Source organism: Raphanus sativus, chromosome 1, assembly GCF_000801105.2.
Source record: "Raphanus sativus cultivar WK10039 chromosome 1, ASM80110v3, whole genome shotgun sequence".
Lineage (NCBI taxonomy): Eukaryota > Viridiplantae > Streptophyta > Magnoliopsida > Brassicales > Brassicaceae > Raphanus > Raphanus sativus.
Window position 1 is genome coordinate 78,262 of NC_079511.1, and position 19,121 is coordinate 97,382.

The 19,121-nt window shown below is 28.0% G+C and overlaps 2 protein-coding genes and 2 long non-coding RNA genes across 4 annotated transcripts; 1 reads left to right on the forward strand and 3 right to left on the reverse strand.

Moving 5' to 3' along the window:
• Window positions 1-371: 371 nt before the first annotated feature.
• LOC130505148 (uncharacterized) lies at window positions 372-1,185 on the reverse strand. Its single transcript, XR_008941580.1, has 3 exons — window positions 950-1,185; window positions 651-857; window positions 372-448 (listed from the first exon to the last, which is right to left on the reverse strand). It is a non-coding gene; the product is annotated as an uncharacterized LOC130505148 (long non-coding RNA).
• A 2,807-nt stretch (window positions 1,186-3,992) lies between these two features.
• Window positions 3,993-5,068, reverse strand: LOC130503582 (protein DESIGUAL 4). The gene is made up of 3 exons (XM_056998215.1): window positions 4,767-5,068; window positions 4,481-4,683; window positions 3,993-4,278 (listed from the first exon to the last, which is right to left on the reverse strand). Exons 1-3 carry the CDS (start codon window positions 4,896-4,898, stop codon window positions 4,092-4,094), a joined length of 522 nt encoding a protein of 173 aa, XP_056854195.1. The 5' UTR covers window positions 4,899-5,068; the 3' UTR covers window positions 3,993-4,091.
• A 3,017-nt stretch (window positions 5,069-8,085) lies between these two features.
• LOC130497655 (uncharacterized) lies at window positions 8,086-8,954 on the forward strand. Its single transcript, XR_008936658.1, has 3 exons — window positions 8,086-8,335; window positions 8,596-8,660; window positions 8,752-8,954. It is a non-coding gene; the product is annotated as an uncharacterized LOC130497655 (long non-coding RNA).
• A 6,671-nt stretch (window positions 8,955-15,625) lies between these two features.
• LOC108839801 (zinc transporter 5) lies at window positions 15,626-18,684 on the reverse strand. The gene is given in 4 exon segments (XM_018612586.2): window positions 15,626-16,153; window positions 16,633-16,782; window positions 17,356-17,631; window positions 17,634-18,684. Coding segments are annotated over 4 exon segments (1,089 nt in total). The 5' UTR covers window positions 17,991-18,684; the 3' UTR covers window positions 15,626-15,847.
• Between the last annotated feature and the right edge of the window lie 437 nt (window positions 18,685-19,121).

Genomic DNA, 19,121 nt, shown 5'->3' on the forward strand with positions numbered 1-19,121 from the left:
AATTTAAATCCAGTTAGATTACATATCGGTCATCCATCAGTTCAATCGGTTAGTCTCGGGTTTTAGTGATTTTTTAATATAAATATTTTAAAAACATAAATTGAATTGTCAGATCTCCGGATTAACCGGAATAATCACAATCGGGTTGAATTTAAAAATACTGATTTAAATGCAAAAAATATTTTAAATACACACTCTTTAAAAATTACCAAAATATTTGTTAAACTATTAGTGAAAATTTTCATGTTAAAATATCCCGCGCTTCAAAAGCGCGGGTCAAAATCTAGTAGTTGTTAAATACAGAACGACAGAGACAATGGCGTGAAAGAAACACACTTTGCTTCCGAAAGACAAAAAATGTTTGTTTGTGAATCCGCGTTTTGATCTCGACTCTCTGTTCGTCCATATCCCCATCGTAAGTACCCCCGCTCCGAAAATTGCTACGATCCTGTTCTCCACCATCATCCAATCCATAGACAACCCACCACCCAGTGTCAATTTCATAACAAAAATTTAAGTAATACTGGATATGTATTATATATAACAAATGTTAATGCATTGTATATGCTCGCAAAATTTAAATCTTAAAACCATTTATGTGACGATTATAACATTTATTTTTACTTTTACAGTATTAAATTTTCAGTTACCAAGTGAGAGAAAGACATGCCATGTTGATGTATGCACAGAGCTTAGGTACGGCGAGTACTTTGATCATATTGGAGATGCTGCATCCTATAAAAATGGCGATGATATGAGCTGCTACCAAACAACCTAATGCTATTATCCCTAACACGAAAGCTTTTTGGCTTGGATATTTACACTCGAGTAACCATATATACCCTCGTGTGTTTCACCTGCATCATGGGCATAACATAAGTGAACCCATCATCGTCCTAACTATCATCATTTGTTTACTATGGTATATATAAGATACATATATATGTACCTCTTGTTGGGCGACTTCGGCTTGCATTGCCACGAAACCAGCGATAACATCTAATCCCACGATCAAAAGTATACAAAGAACTATTGTAACACTAAAGCATCCACTCTTCCCCTCTTTTTTCCCCTCTCCCATTTTTTTATTACATTCAAGTCTTATGTTCAATCTTCACTCTGAAAACACACAAGAAAAGAGTAAATCAAGAAGACTAGAGATCGGAGGGAGCAAGTATTGTACTCCATCTTTGAGGAAAATGGATTTAATGTATAAAGGCTAAGTTTGGACTCCAGATTATCTTACGTGGAAGATGGCTGAGTGAGTAATTTTGTTCGTTCCTATCTACGTTAGTAATCAAATAAAAATGTGTAAAAAGAATATCAAATAAAATAATGATTATCCATACTTTATAGTCATATCCCCTATATATTATTTTAGGAACACTAAAAAAAAATTAACCTTCAATTCATGTGTGATTTATATGAGTGTCATTTCTTAGGTGGCAGCCTCACAATCACTTTCACACATTGTTTAAAAAACCCATTTATTAACTAGAATTATTACAACATATGCCATTGGTCACTACAATATTAATGTGACCAATATTGATGAATTATCACACGATTCATGTTTGCTCATTTTTAGGTTCTATGTTCAATTCCACCACGTATAGAAAGTGTATCATTCGGTTTACTCATCAATTTAATAACTGAGATTTGGTAGCTGTCTATTATATTGTACATATGAAAAATATTTGTGGGGTCTATATTGTTCACATACAACTTCTGTCTATGTGACAAATACATTTTCTAACGTTACATTATATTTATATGTGTTTTCGGATGATCATAACCATGAAAACACAGATTTTATATGTTTGTAACTTCAGACATTACGTAATATTTACATATTTTATATTACATATCTATAATTATAATATACAACTAAATATATTAATACACGGACGCTCACTTCAGTTTATTTAAAAAAATATTTAAAAAAAAAAACAGTTCCGGTTGGATTTTCCGATGTATAATATTGAAAAGATGATCCAGGTTTTATCTTTGTCAATACACCTGATGTTAATTTATTTGATAAGAATCAAGTTCATATTATAATGTGCAATGTTGACTATTTGATTTGTAATACATAGTTTTTGCTATGCATACATCAGATTATATGATGTTATATATATCGTGAGATATTGAATTTTGATGAAAAACATATAATAAACTATTTTGATTCAATTATTACACATGTAGACTAAGTTTAATTTATGTGTCAAACCCGATAAATAGGGCACTGATTTGCTAGATGTATTTACTGAAATTGATAAACGAATATTACCTCTCGCAAACCGTGAATTATATTAATTGATATGCTTTATGTGTTTTCCTAAAACAACCAGGATTAAGAGAGAGATTTACTTGCTGAACAACCCACATGATTTATATGATAATCATCCATTGATTATGTATCCAAGCGTATTTTATGGTATTAGGGCATTGATTGTAGACGTTGAATCATAAATACAAATTGAAATGTAATTAAATGTATACTAAGTTATTTCAAGGATTTATTTATTAATAATAACAAATGGATTAAAAAACTTGAAAATTTTATAATACATGATAGTTTTCAAAACAAAATTAACACGATAAAGAACATATAAATGTTGATAAATAAAAATTTCATATATGAATAATTTGATATCCGGTTTTAATTTTGGAGAATCATAATAATTTTGAAATGTAATACATATATTAGCAAGTAAATATAAAATGATTATCCGCAAGCGCCTACATGGATAAAAATATTCAATTTACACAATTTGAGAAATATAAAGATATCACTCGATCAATAAACTCCTTTTCCTCTCCCGGTCCCACATAAGGTTATCTTATATTAAATAAAATAGGGATTTCTAGTAATTAAAATCCTCAACTAAAGGATAAATCATAAAAAATCTCTCAATAAAAATCTTGCAAAATAAATCTTCAACTTTAGTTCTGTTAATCTATGTTACCTTCGGGCAATTGGTTGGATTTTATCTTTTTTCTTTAATTTTATTTATTTTTAAATCACTAAACTTTACCAATCATGATATAGTTTTATTTTTTTAAAAGTTAAAGTCTACATCAATTTCTATTAATTTTTCCAATAATGTTTTAGCTTAATTTTTAAAACTACAACAAAAAACAAAGCATACTTTTTCTTATGTATTTTAGACAAAAATTTACATTTTAAGGCTGCAAAATCTGTAAAATTAAGAAAACTATCTATAATATCAAATAAATTAGATAATCATAATAAAAACATATATAAAAGTTTTAATTAAATTTTGGGGGTTTTTAAATTATTGAAATATTCTAAGTAACATAAATATCATTTCCATTTCACATTTTAAATAACAATAAACTTTAATAATTTATAAAAGTATTAATATAAATTATTTTATATATATATATATATATCACATATTTTAATTTAAAATATTTACAACCTATAGCTTTCTAAAAAAAAAGTTATACAGTAACACTTTAGAGATACAACCAATTTATCTACAAATAAAAATTTCAGACATAGTAGAACTAATCATCACCATAATGTTATTACCAAAAATGATATTTTTAATTAAAAGATGTTAAAATTTAATAAACATAAACATATAATTAAATACTAATCAAATAAAAACTTAATATTATATAGTCAAAAAGATAATACTAAGTGATTTTAAGGATTTATTTATTAATAATAATAAAGTGTATAATTTTTTTTAAAGAAATTATAATACATGAATGTTTTCAAAACAATGTACCCGATAACGAACATATTATATATATATATATATATTGATTAATAAGTTTGTCATATATGAATAATTTGATACCCAGTTTAAATATTGAGAGCATAAACAATAGTTATCATAATACTTAATTAACAATACATATATTAGCAAGTAAATATAAAATGATTATATCCGCAAGCGCATACATGTTTAAAAGTATTCAATTTATACAATTTGAAAAAGATAAAGATATCATGCTCGATTAATAAATCTCATTTCCCTCTCCCAGCCCCACATAACGTTATTTTATTAAATAAAATACGAACATTTCACAAATTAGCATAAATGCATACGAACATTTCACAAAGGACATTTTTTAGAGACGATAGTTGTTACATACAAAACGACAGAGAAAGCGGCATGAGCGAAACACACTTTGCTTCCGTAAGACAAAATATGTTTGTCTGTGAATCCGCATTTTGATCTTGACTCTCTGTTCATCCATATCCCCAACGTAAGTAGCCCCGCTCCTAAAATTGCTACGATCCTGCTCTCCACCATCATCCAATCCATAGACACCCCACCACCCAGTGTCAGTTTCATAACAAAAATTTAAGTAATACTGTATATGTATTATATATAACAAATGTTAGTGTATTGTATATGCTCGCAAAATTTAAATTTTAAAACAATTTATGTGATGATTATGACATCTATTTTTATTTCTACAGTATTAAATTTTTAGTTACCAAGTGAGAGAAAGACAGGCCATGTTGAGGTATGCAGAGAGCTTAGGTACGACGAGTACTTTGACCATATTGGAGATGCTGCATCCTATAATAATGGCGATGATATGAGCTACTAGCAAACAACCTAATGCTATTATCCCTAACATGAAAGCTTTTTGGCTTGGAGCTTTACACTCGAGTATCCATAACTTCACGTGTTTCACCTGCATCATGGGCATAACATAAATGAACCCATCATCGTCATATGACATTATCATCAATTGTTTACTATGGTATATATATATACCTCATCTTGGGCGACTTCGGCTTGCTTTGCCACGATACCAGCGACGAAATCTAATCCCACGATCACAAGTATACAAAGAACTATTGTAACACTAAAGCATCCACTCTTTCCCCCCTTTCCCCCCTTTCCCATTTTTATTGTATTGAAGTTTTAACTTCAATCTTCACTTTGAAAAGATCGGATTATTGTTGAAGTTGATGGTATTGTGTGAAGGGAGCCAGCATGGTACTCCGTCTTCTGAGTAAAATGGATAAATATATAAAGGCTAGAGTTTGGATTAGATCTTAGCTTACGTGGAAGATGACTGGGTGAGTAAATATGTTCACTCCTATCTGCATTAGTAGTCAAATAAAAATGTGTTAAAAGATAATATCAAATTAAGTAATGAATGATTATTTTACCAAAAAAAATTAAGTAATGATTATCTTTTTTTATATTCTATAAGTTTTGGGTCAACTTTCTTTAAACCATAGATAAGAGCCAGGTTATTAAATCTTTTTTTTTTATATTTACTGAGATTCGAATCTAATACTTCTATTTTCAAGGAAGAAAACTTTGCCAATAGAACTACAGATATCAGGAATTCTTGGTATCTTCACAATACACATATTATTAATATAAACAATATTATTAATATAAAAATACACTTACTTATATGTAAGTTCTCACCTAAAATACAACAAAATGTATATATTTCCATTACTAATGAAAACCATAAGATTGATGATCTATTAATTGGAACACGAAAGGACTTTAAACCAACGTATTTTAGTAAATCGTTATTACAATCTTTTTTATTGGCTACAATATTTAATTACAATTGAAATATAATATGTTTTGTGGAAGTATTATATGTTATGGTTTAAAGGTTTCTATGTTCAGGTTGGGGTTTTAATTCCACACTATGCAATTTATTAAAGAATTATATAAATAACGAAAAAATGCTTAGAGAATCTTCAAAATAAATTCTATAACTTCAAATATAAAGTTTTTTACTCTCTAAAAATAACTCTAAAACTACAATTTTTTTATTGACTACAATATTTGAAGTTTTACTATTCAAAATTTCATATTCGAAGTTTCATTTTTGTATTTGCATTTTGGTCATTTCAATTACAAATAAAATTTATATTTCTTAAATATTTTTCATTTATCGTTTTGATACTTAAAATATATTTCAAAAATATTTAAAATTATTTTACTTAAGTTCTACACATAAAATGAAATAAAATTTATAATATTTTAAAACTAAAATTAGATAACAAGAATATTACAAAAGAAAATTAATATTTGTTTGTAGTATGATATTTTTTTAAAAAAATATATAATAAAAAATTATGATATTTTTAAAATTAAAATAATATTTACAATATTTTAAAATTTAATTACAAAACAAGAGTGTGATATTTTCTTATATTTTAATATTCAATTATGTATGTCTATTTATAATTTTATATTTTAGTATAAGATTCTACTAATTAATATTGTTGTAATATTTTTATATGTGTGTTTGGTATTTATAATTTTTTATGAATTTATAACTATTACAAATTTAAGGACCATAAGATAAAATACAAATAATTTTGATGTTAAGTTTGAAGTTTGCTTTTGTAGAAGAACAAAACATTAAATATAGAATTTTGTAAACTTTAAAATAGATAGTATTTTTGGAGATGGTCTTCCAAGAGATCTTCGACATGATGCAATTTTTATAAGACTGATTAGATGATGCAGTTAGACTTAGATCTTCAGTAGCATTGTCGGTTGTCGAATCATCTATGGAATCTTTTTTATAATTGTAATATTATAATAAATCAGCGTTAAAAAAATATGATATGTTTCACAGTATATATTATGAAGTGTGGATTTGATAAAAAAAAAAATTATGACGTGTGGTTATATAAAGCTATAAGATATGTCTATATATATGTCTTGTGTCTTTAGATTTTAGAGCATCTTCAATAATATATTAAATTTTTCTCTAAACACCAAATATAAAGTACAAATACTTTAATAGTGTGTAATATCTTACACTAAATATAAATGGATAAACAGTAATACGCTAAATATTAAATAACATTGTTCCTTTGTTCTATTTTTAGAGTGAAATTTATCTTTACAAAATGAATCCTCATTTTTGGCCAAAATAAAATTATATAGTATAACTTTACACGCTCAATTATTGTGTTTACTAAATCGTTTTTATAAATATGTATTGTAATAAAACTAATTTAAAATAATCATTTAGTTGTATAAATAGTATAATTGTGGTAGTTATTTATATAAATAAAATGAATGGGCAAATTTTAAAATTTTAAAAGTTAAGAATTATGTAATAAATTAAAAAATAAAATGATATAGTTGGATTATTCTTTTTTAGAGTAGAAAATAAAGGTCATTATTGGAACAAAACCTTCTCTAGTTTTAGAATATTTTTTAGAGTAAAAAAATATAGGTAACAATTAGAGATAGTCTTATAAGTAAAACCAATTGTTACATAACCAAATATGATAAAGTAGGAGAAACTAAAAAAATAACATTTACTAAACATAAGTTGTGAGATATAGGATTATACAAAAGCAATCCAGAATCATATATTGACTAATTACAATTGATAATATTTAAGTCTTTTCAAAAAGATATGGCATGTATTTTAAACATAGAATTAATACAAATATTTTAATACAAAATGCATATGAATTAACAATAATCACTAAATTAATTTGTAACTAAAACTGTAGATACTTTACTAAAGTGCATATGTTATTATAAGTATAAAATGACTTACTGCAATAGCGTTTGGTATGAAAACCATGACACATAATTTGATTATTTTGTAAAATCATTGACTTCAGTTCCAAAGAAAATATATATATGGACTTTAATATCAAAACTAGATCATGACCCGCTCGACCGAGCGGGAACAATTTTTTTTTTATCTTTGTTTGTACTAAATGTTACACATGATTGTAATGTGTATTAATATAAAATTTTGATAAATAACAATGTGTACTATTGTGTTTAAATAAGCAATGTGTTTAATTACTAAATTTGATTTTTAAATTTTATGATAACTTAAAGTTGATTTTTTATATATTATTTAAAATATATAGTGCTATATATTTTGTATTTTCAATAGGGGTGGGCATATAATCCGGACCCGATAACCCGAACCGAACCCACACCGATAAAACCGGGTCGGATCGGGTTCGGATCTTGTCAGAAAACCGATTGGGGCTGAATTTTTGGTATAATGGGGTTTGGACCGGTTCGGGTTAAAACCCGGGATCCATTCGGGTTTTGAGTATACCCGACCAAATAACCCTAAGACACTACTTTCCCCATTTCCCCTCTTTCGATTAGAGATTTGATATCCAAAATATTCTAAAGATCTCAACTTTTTCTCTCGAAAAATCTTGTTCTCCCTAAATCCCGATACCCGAAATCGTTTCTTAATCCAATCTTCTTCGAATCTACTTTCTGCAAGTCGTGAACCCTAGAATATCGTTTCTTATATAAGCCTATGAGATGGAGAAAGAAGTCGATCAAACTTCTTTTGTTTCGGTTTCGTAAGTGGCTTTGTATTTCAAGTATATCGGTTTTCTCTTTTAAATTGTCAGACAAGAACATACATACTTATCTTATGTATGTTCTGTTTTTGTCCATGGCAATTATCAAGTGTTTTGTTTTTGATCAACTTGACAATTATCAACTGTTTTGCTCGTAACGATTACATACGGCCTTAAGGCTGTTCTGTTTTTGTTCGTTGTTTGAATGAGGCTCTTTGATAATTGTCAACTCTTTTTTGTATATGATTGTTCTGTTTTAGAAAGTTTCAACCGTTCATTGGTCTTGAAGACTGAAGCTGCTGACGATCTTTGGTCTTTGAGAAAGGTACACTTAACTTTCAGACTTAGTACTTTTAACATTTCACAAGTTTGTCCACGTTTTAACTATGCCTTTGATGATCTTTGATGCTTTGCAGAGTTTGAGAAGGTGAGACTCGAAGACTGAAGCTGCTGAAGATCGTTTTGTTTCATTTCCATGTTGGTTTTTATTTCTTTTTCATTTGAGATATGCATTCTCTGAGCTTTGACAATTGCTTTTAAGGTTTTGGTGTTGGTTTTTTTATCTTTGTTGCTTATGCACTACGTTGAATTTTAATAAAGATTAAGAGATTTGCTTTCATTTTGTTACTTCATTGTTATTTTTATATTCATTCACGTTTGTAAGCATTGTAAAAGAAACATAGACATTATAAGGTAAACAGAGACGTATCACATATGCATTGTCAAGATTATAACAGGTTTTATTAGTACTTTCTGGTATCATATAGGTATTTGGATACCCGAAACCCGGTTTAAAACCGAAACCCGAATATTAAACGGGTTCTACCGGGTTTAGGATGTGTTACCAAATCCGATCCGAACCCGACAAAACCTGAACCGAGACCGAACCGAACTTTAACAATACCCGAATGGGGTTGATTTTCCTAAACCCGAAAACCCGAAACCCGATTAGAACCGAACCGAACCCGATTGGTCACCCGATTGCCCACCCCTAATTTTCAACATTTATCATACAAAACTTACATTGGGATATTATGAAAACATGTGTAACATAATATATTTATATATTATATAAACATCTCTACGATTTTCGCAAAGGCCATGTGCACCCGCACGGGTTTTATTTTTAAAATGTATTCTATATTGTTTAGTTTTATATAGTATCGAGTTTGTATAATTCAATTTTGTGTTTAAAGAACAATATCAAAACTGTCTTTCGTATGTAAAAATAACATTTTGCAAGCGCGAGTTGTGTCTTTTTATTGTAACACAAAATTTGATATATAACTTATGTATTTTTGTACATTATGAAGTTTAATTTTTTAAAATAATTATTACATAATTTCAAAGTGAATTTTATCTGAGGTCTAATATATTTTGTGCGTAATGGTTCAAAACATTTTCGATATATATTATATTTCAGTTTGGTTTGTTTTTAGTATTATTGTCTAAGTATAATACTATACAATATTACTATATTCTATACAATATATAAAGCTATGTGTTATTTGTTTTAGATAGTAGATTAGGACAAACGTAGTTAATGAATAGTCATATCTTTATGTATGTGTATATGATTTATCTACTTAATGTTATTCGTACTAATAAAATCAATATGGCCAATGAAAATATACTGATCAATTTAAAATGAATTGTATAAGGTAATTCTAGTACGATTAATATTTTTAGTATTTTTAGTATTTATCTTATTTAAATTATCATGTAATAAATGTAAAAACCATATATGGAATATGGACAAACAAGAGAATTGTATTTAAAGAAATACATCAATGCAAAGTTAGACTATGGTATGTATTATATATAAGGATGAGACTTTTAATTTAAATATATGAGGTCCACTTTTAAAATCTATATAGAAGAAGTTGTAATGTTCCTGATTTAATAAGATAGATATGTCTTCACTAGTAAGACTGACAGACCCGTTGAAAATAATAAAATTCACAATGATACAGAACCAAATCTGAGACACAGCTGGTTGAAACATTAGTCTTGGTCCCCAAAAATTTTAGAGGTTTTTCATTTGGACATTAAAAACCCCAAAATCATGAAAAACAAATTATAATAATTTTTTAAAAAAATGTTTCAAACCTCCGTAATCTCAGATTCTGCCCCGCAATTATATTTGATCATTTGTGTTTATAAGTTAAAAGCATTTCCAACTTTTTGAAATTCAATAACTTTTAGATTATAATTCATATAATACAAATTTCTATTATACAATTTTCAAGAAGGCAATGGATCATGTTCGGAAACATTACAATATAAGTGAAATGGTGCATTCAGAGATAACAATGGATCAAATGCACTGAGACAATGCCGTTCTTTCTAAGCATCAGATGTACTGAGACAGCCCCTGCAACTACACTATCAGGTTTGTTAATTTCCACCTTGGTTTGTTGGAATTGGTACTTGGTAGTATTTAACTATACATTTTGATTGAGAGTGAATTTAGGAAGTGCATGATGTTGCTTAGGGGGTGTGGAAATTGCAGCAAGTCATTTTAATTAACTGAAGATGCTTACAATCTATTTTGATTTTCTATTAAATAAAATTCTCACTACGACAACCATGATATTATATTGATGTATTTTATGAGTGGTTTTTAGTGGTTAGATTATGTGGATCTGATGTTGATTACTATAATATTAGTTCCCATACATTCATTTCGGACTTATCATACAAAAACAATAAGAACATGGTTGAGAAACTAGCAAGAATGAGCCTAGATGTATGCCTAGTTATCAATTTATGTTTGAAGGGTAAGAAAAAGATCATCAACTTTTGCAGTTTTCCAATTGCCGAGATTGGTTTATTCGTATTTGTAGACTGACATATTTATTCATAGCCAGCCACACACAAATCTTTGACATATGGGCTTGACATTGTAATTCAAGTTTGATTCCTATTTTGATTGTCATTTAGTTATTTGGGTATGGGCTATTAAGCCAACCTCTGCGCTTTCTATAATCTATATTATCAAAAACAAATATATAATCTTTGACAATGAGAAAAACTCGTGAGGAAAGGACAACACACTTCAATACATGAACGGAGAAGGAGCAAATCCCGGCGATGATATACGATATGTTGTAGTGTTTCTCCTGCATTCAAACAAAAATAGTGTTTCTCCTGTTCCTTGATAAATAAATATACAAATAATTGACAACTTTGTAATTTATTGTGAAAGTAACATTGGTGGTAAACTTTTATAATAAACGCTAAACAGTCGAGAGATATTTATTTTGATGCAACGAGAAACGGTTAACCAATATAAAATCAAACAGTAATTTTATTACCAGGCTCTCTTTAGTGTCATCTCTCTATGTGAGAACGGTGTCATTCTTCGGGCAACAGATTTTCCAAATGTGACATTAGTCCTTTGATGGTTACTATTCTCTCCGGCTAAGACGGTGGATGCATCCTCTAAAATGACAGATAGAGACGGCCGCCACCGCCGCTTTCTAGCGATCATCTTCCTCCTAGGAGAAAGCGGCGCGCGATACACACTTCGAGAGATAGTCGTCTTACGTGCATGCGGATCTATCGCTGTGGAGGATGAGTCGTCTCCATCTGTTGGAGGTGAGCGATAACACTGGCGAATTAGAGAGAATAACATTTTAATCATCTTGATTTGACGATGGAGAAAATGACACATATAATGAAAATATAAACTTTTATGTGAAAGATTATATTTCCTTCATTTCTATTCATTTCCATAAAAGTCTAAACGAAAAGATATCGTTTTTTTTCGACTTTATCCATTGCAAATAAAAGATAATGATCTCTTTCTGAATTTACCATCGTGATATTGATGTTTCGGTCACTAGAATATTTAGCTTTGTATAGTATAAATATTTTTGAATCCAAATATTTTTGATAGCTGCAACATTTCCCCCTCGTTTACTTTTCTTTAATTCTGAACTAGATTAGGACCCGTCCTAAAGGGCGGAAATTGATTTGTCAAATTTCAATTAATAATATATGGTATATATAATATGTGTATATAATATTATATATATTTTGTGTAACATTTATATATATATATATATACATATTAGACATATATAATATTTATTAAATATATATAGAATTTAATAGTGTTATAATTTGTGTTGTACTTGTTATTAGTTTGTATTTAATCTTCTTTCATTTTTAGTATAATAATTTGCCTTGTCACACTTTTACTTTTTAATTTATACACATAGTTATGCTCTTTTTCAAAAAAAAAACTTATACACATAGTCTCGTAAAATGTAATATATAAAAAAACATATTTAAAAAATCTACTGACCATATGCCACCATTATTTGGTTGTTTGAACAAAAAAAAAATCATGTTCTTGCATAACTGCGTATGTTGTGATATGATGTAGGTGAAAAGTAAATATATGGAAGTAAAGTTAGTGATACGAACATGAGCCTATGTTGGTCTATGCCACAATTATTTGGTTTTTGGAAGATCAATGAGCATAAGCATAGACGGTCTTTGTATGCTTACGTTGTAAATAAATCGGATATTTTTTCTCTTATGTTTGGAATGATATGGAACTCGTTATTTAAGAGTGGTTCAATTTTATATGATCTAATTATATTAAGAGATTAACCAAAAATATTATAAAGTGTTACTGGTTAGGTTTAACTAATCTATGTTGGTTAAGATTTGGTTTAATTTAAGTTGGTAGGTTGCATTGTATAGGAGGCATGATATATTCTAGCACCAACTATGAAAGAGTCCAAAATTTAAATGAGAACTTCAATAGTAGATAATCCCTAAATTAATAGATTAGATATATAGAATTTAATAGTGTTATTATTTGTGTTGTATTTGTTATTAGTTTGTATTTAATCTTCTTTCATTTTTAGTATAATAATTTGACTTGTCACACTTTTTACCTTTTAACTTATACACATAGTTATGTTCTTTTTCAAAAAAAAACTTATACACATAGTCTCGTAAAATGTAATATATAAAAATATATTTAAAAAATCTACTAACCATATGCCACCATTATTTGGTTGTTTGAACAAAAAAAAATCATGTTCTTGCATAACTGTGTATGTTGTGATATGATGTAGGTGAAAAGTAAATATATGGAAGTAAAGTTAGTGATACGAACATGAGCTTATGTTGGTCTATGCCACAATTATTTGGTTTTTGGAAGATCAATGAGCATAAGAATAGACGGTCTTTGTATGCTTACGTTGTAAATAAATCGGATATTTTTTATCTTATGTTTGGAATGATATGGAACTCGTTATTTAAAAGTGGTTCAGTTTTATATGATCTAATTATATTAAGAAATTAACCAAAAATATTATAAAAATGTTACTGGTTAGGTTTAACTAATCTATGTTGGTTAAGATTTGGTTTAATTTAAGTTGATAGGTTGCATTGTATAGGAGGCATGATATATTCTAGCATCAACTATGAAAGAGTCCAATATTTAAATGAGAACTTCAAATAGTAGATAATCCCTAAATTAATAGATTAGATTAGCTAACGTTTTCGCTGTATATGTACCTAGGTGTTTTGTCCGCACTTGCAGACATAATCATCTTATCAATATTTATTAGTCTGAAACCAGAATATTAAGTTATTATTTATGTTCTGAATGGTTAAATCAAACATCAAAGTATTTATATATGTCAAATGATTTTGTTATCAAAATATATATTTATTGTTGTGTTAGTTTTTTTCAAACGTTCATATCTTAGAAATAGTTTACAAAATATTTTTATATAAACGTTTTTTTCTTGACTAATATTTAATTATAATTTTTTTATATCTTAATTTCTTTAACTTCTATAATAAAAACGTTGTTTTCAGATAGAAACACAATATATATATATATAAGAATTATCTTATTTTTTAAATTTCTGATAATTTTATAATATGATTTTAGAATCAATTATTCAATATTTAATATAACATAGACATTTTATATGATTAAAGTAAAATTCATTTTTAATTATATATAAAATTCATTAAGAGTATTGTTCAAATTAAAAAATTAACAAATCATTTAGAAACTAATAATAAATCAATAACCTAGTTAAAAGTCTAAAACCTAATAAAAATATGATAAATAAGAAAAATTAGCTAAATTTAATATAACATAGAAATTTAATATTATTAAAATAAATTTCGTTTAATATATATAAGATTCAGTAAGGGTAATTTTAAATTAATAAATTAGTGATTTAGCTAAAAACAAATAATTAATCAATGATTTAGCTAAATTCTAATAAACATGATAAATAAACAGAATTACCTAAAAATGGAGAATGTGATAAATCAGCAAATTTACTTCTTAAATTGGTATTGTTTAAATTAAAAAATCAGTTAGAAACTAATAATAAATCAATAACTTAACTAATAGTCTAAAATCTAATAAAATATGATAAATAAGAAAATTAGCTAAATTTTAATATAACATATAAATTTAATATTATTAAAATAAATTTCGTTTTAATATATATAAGATTCAATAAGGGTATTTTTAAATTAATAAATTAGTGATTTAGCTAAAAATAAATAATTAATCAACAATATAGGTAAAACCTAATAAAAACATGACAAATAAGCAGAATTACCTAAAAGATGGAGAATATGACAAATCAGCAAATTTACTTAAAAACATGACAAATAAACATAATTACCTTAAAAGATGGAAAATGTGATAAATCAGCAAATTTACTTTTTAAATTGGTATTGTTTAAATTAACAAATCAGTTAGAAACTAATAATATATCAATAACCTAACTAATAGTCTAAAATCTAATAAAATATGATAAATAAGAAAAATTAGCTAAATTTTAATATAACATATAAATTTAGTATTATTAAAATAATTTTCGTTTTAATATATATAGATTTAGTAAGGTATTTTTAAATTAATAAATTAGTGATTTAGCTAAAACAAATAATTAATCAACGATATAGGTAAAACCTAATAAAAAAATGACAAACAAACAGAATTACCTAAAAATATTGAAAATATGACAAGTAAGCAAATTTACTTCTCAAATAATAGTATAGATTTCATCTGATCTTTTTGATCTAACTAATCAGCTAGCTGTCAGTTATTATAAGGTTTGAACTTTGAAGAATTGTTAACTCCATTAAATCTGATTATTTTTATCATGTTAAAGATATATACTTTCGTTTTCAATTAAAAGTTTATTTTAGACCAAAAATGGAGTGAAATTTTCATATAAACTTTAACATTATTATCAAGAAAAACAAAAAAATTCTAAGAAGTTTTCCCTATTAAAACAAAAAGGTTATCATACATTTTATTAATACACTTTATTACACTATCTTTTTAACTAACAGACTACACCTGAAAATTTGTTTACAAATATACTTTAACACTATAAACAGCATTTTTAGCACTATAAAACATTCTAAATCTCTATATATTAGGAAACATCTCGTATTAACAAACAATAAACTATAAGTGTAATGTTTTCTTTTCTTTTTTTGCTAATTTTAAGCCCATTTAGCTAAGAGTGACATAATTCCAGCACCGATAAGAAGAGAGATATGGGCCATAATTCGAAGCCCAGTGTTAGATTGCATCTTAGGGTGCATAAAATCAGCTGCGAGAAAATCAACGAGAGACATATAGATGAGGATCCCTGCTGATGCAGCGTTGAGCACTCCTTGAACGATCAGAGCCGTCTGGCTCGACTCATTATAAGAGCTTGCTATTCCCATTCCAACTGCTATTCCGATTGGTGTCGTTACAGAAAAAAATATCGACATTATTGTTATCGACATACAATTAAATTTTCCCTGCAGTATATATATATATATGTAAGTTAGCTAGTAGATGTATTCAATCATGTCTAAAGTGTGAACAACAATAAATCAAATAAATATAAATTTTATGACAAATATGTGTGTAACAAAGAGTTGAAAAAAAAATTTACCAAAAAAAAAGAGTTGAAAAAAGCAGTCACTAGTCACTTTTGAAATTCTCGCAAGTGGGGAAGAGTCAAAGAAGCCGCAAAGACGACACACAATAAGAGAAAAATCAACGATAAGTTCAATGAATACTGCCAATTACCAAAAAAAAAATACCAATGGAATATTATACCTTTTTAAATATTATACACTTTACCGCAAAGCGTAAACGGTAAAAAATATTATACACTTACGATATACTGATCTTAATGTATGTTTTTTTTCCTTGAAACTTATCTTAATGCATGTTTTATCTAGAAAGAAAACAAATTATGGAGAAGAAAAAACGAGGACGGGAGTATAGGTACCTGAGCGATGCAACCACCAAGGCCAAGACCTTCGAAGCATTGATGAAACATTAAAGCAGCAAAGAGAGCTTTGGCAGTATCTGGACTCTGTGATGCTCCCAGTGATATTCCTATCACCACTGAGTGTACTATTATTCCCACCTCCAACACCTATTGTATTTTTTTTGTAGATAATGATAATTAGCTTCACTTTCACATCAAAACAAACTCAGCTACATGAGACATTAAAAAAGCTAGGAATCTTTGGAATCTCCTTGCGAGAATTACGTAAAGAGTTGGAAAAGGGAAGCAAACGCATGTGGCTTCATATGGACCCTTGTATATCATTGTTTTATGCTAAGTTTCATACACAGGAAAAGATTGCATATTATTATCTTTATCAAATTTCAGGTTTAGTTGACTTGACCCTTATTTTAATAGAATAGATTAAAGGTACAATACTGTAGTTAAAAGTTATTTTCTGGAATCAATTAGGTACTATATTAAGAGCAAGAGTTGATTTCTCTTGGCTTTATCTTAGCAGTCAAACTAAGCATTAAGATTTAAAGAACATACTATAATATATATATATATATATATATATATATTATATTTCCATCTTCATGTATACTAAAAGATAATCGAAGAATAATCAATCTTCTTTTTCTAAAAATCCAAGCTCGAACTTTCGTCCATCAATAACGAAAATTAATACCGAAAATAGGATAAAACTATTTAATTTACCTGGGCCACAACTCGAGTACGGTGAAGCTGAACCTCGGAATCACCAGAATCCACACCGACAATTCCGTGCGCGTGACCATGAGCATGCACGTGCAACCCGAGCTCATCTCCACCACCGCCACCGCCACCGCCACCACCACCAATTTGTTCTTCACCGTCACCGATCTTCTTAGACGTCTTATTATGCAGTCTATGAAAATATGACGTGGCAAAAGAGTCAACGGAGAGAGTTAAAATAGCTGCGACCATCGCAATGAACCCAGTGAACGGAAACTCCCCCAAGCTTCTCCTTTCAGACAAGGGTCAGTAAGCTTCTCGTAGCCTTCAGGCAGCACGTGCATAAACCCCGTGGCCAGGATTACTCCTGCGGCGAAGGCTTTTGTCACGAAGAAGAAGTTCGTCTCCGGTTTTAACGACGGAAAGAAGTTTCCTAGCAACGGTAAGAGAACGCCGATAACTCCGGCCACGAGAACGGAAGGTATGGCGGCGATCTTGTATTTCGTGGCTCCGGCTTTGTTTCCTTCGTCTTCTTCGTGTAAACACTCGCACTTAGATTCACCAGCTGATACGGCGATGAGGAGGAGAGAGATGAAGGAAAAGAAGAGTAAGATCTTGACGTTCTTTGTGATTCTCATCGTAACAACTAGGGCTTTGCTAAAGTTTTGAGTTGTGTCCCTCGATAATTGCGAGAAGAAATTGCTGAATTAATAAAAAGAGCGGTCAATATATCATGGTGGAGAGTCTGTATCTCAAAATGTGTATATATATAATATTCTAATGGAAGACTTGTTTTATTTTTATTTTTTTGGAACGCGAAGAAACTTATTTTATTTAAAACTTGTTATATATATGATATATCTTTATATACCTTTTGTCTTTATATGATGTTAATTTATACTTTTAGGATCCATCTTTTAGTTTCCTAATGAAATAGTTTGTTGTCACTTATATATGGTTAATCTTTTCGTGGTTTAGTTTTTGTGACCAAAATTTTTGTATAGTTATACAAGCAAATGATAAAAACGAATGAAAATAAATGTACCATGAGAATTCTGTTAATACTTTTAATTGTCTTTAACAGAATATATGGTTTTGGGTGAGCACATAACGTATAGTATCATAATTTTCAGTATTTATGATTACTTTGTAGTTAACAGATATTTGATTTTTTTATTTATCTTGTTCCAAAAAATACGGATATTCAGTTTTTTGAATATCTAAAAAGTTACAGATATTTCGAATATTTACAGATATTGACGGTTATTTTATCCCTTTTGTTTAATACCGATAAAACTTAGAAAAAACTATATGAGATTGTTTTCAAAAAATTAATTTTACATAATATAAAACAAAAAAAATATTTGTGAAATTATATGTTCCATAATTTTTTTTTATTTTTTTTAATAAAACATAATATTTTAGATAACTGTAATCTTATAAAGATTTAATATTCATTTCTTAGTTTAATACTTTTATAAGTAATTTTATAAATAAGATTAATAAAATTATATGTTATATAATCATTATATAAAATTATATATACAATGGAGTGATCACTAGCTCTCCTGGATATTTCGGCGAGCTTTTCGGCTAAACTCCGGTGAACGGTCATTTGCGTTAGTCGGATCCTCTCGAAGCTCCGGATACTAGGGTCATCAAAAAATTATATATATATAAGCCTGACCCGATCGTATATCATAGTCTAAAGTTTTTTGTATTTGTGATTTATTTTGTTTTTAACTAATATTGATTTTTAATATTTGTTG

Excerpts from the sequence above, each read along its gene's own strand:
- LOC130503582 (XM_056998215.1), bottom strand. The coding sequence starts at position 4,898 with ATGGGAAAGGGGGGAAAGGGGGGAAAGAGTGGATGCTTTAGTGTTACA. Across the intron at positions 4,684-4,766 it reads CCGAAGTCGCCCAAGATGAG|GTGAAACACGTGAAGTTATG; the intron begins GTATATATATAT and ends CCCATGATGCAG. Across the intron at positions 4,279-4,480 it reads GCCTGTCTTTCTCTCACTTG|GATCGTAGCAATTTTAGGAG; the intron begins GTAACTAAAAAT and ends GGTGGAGAGCAG.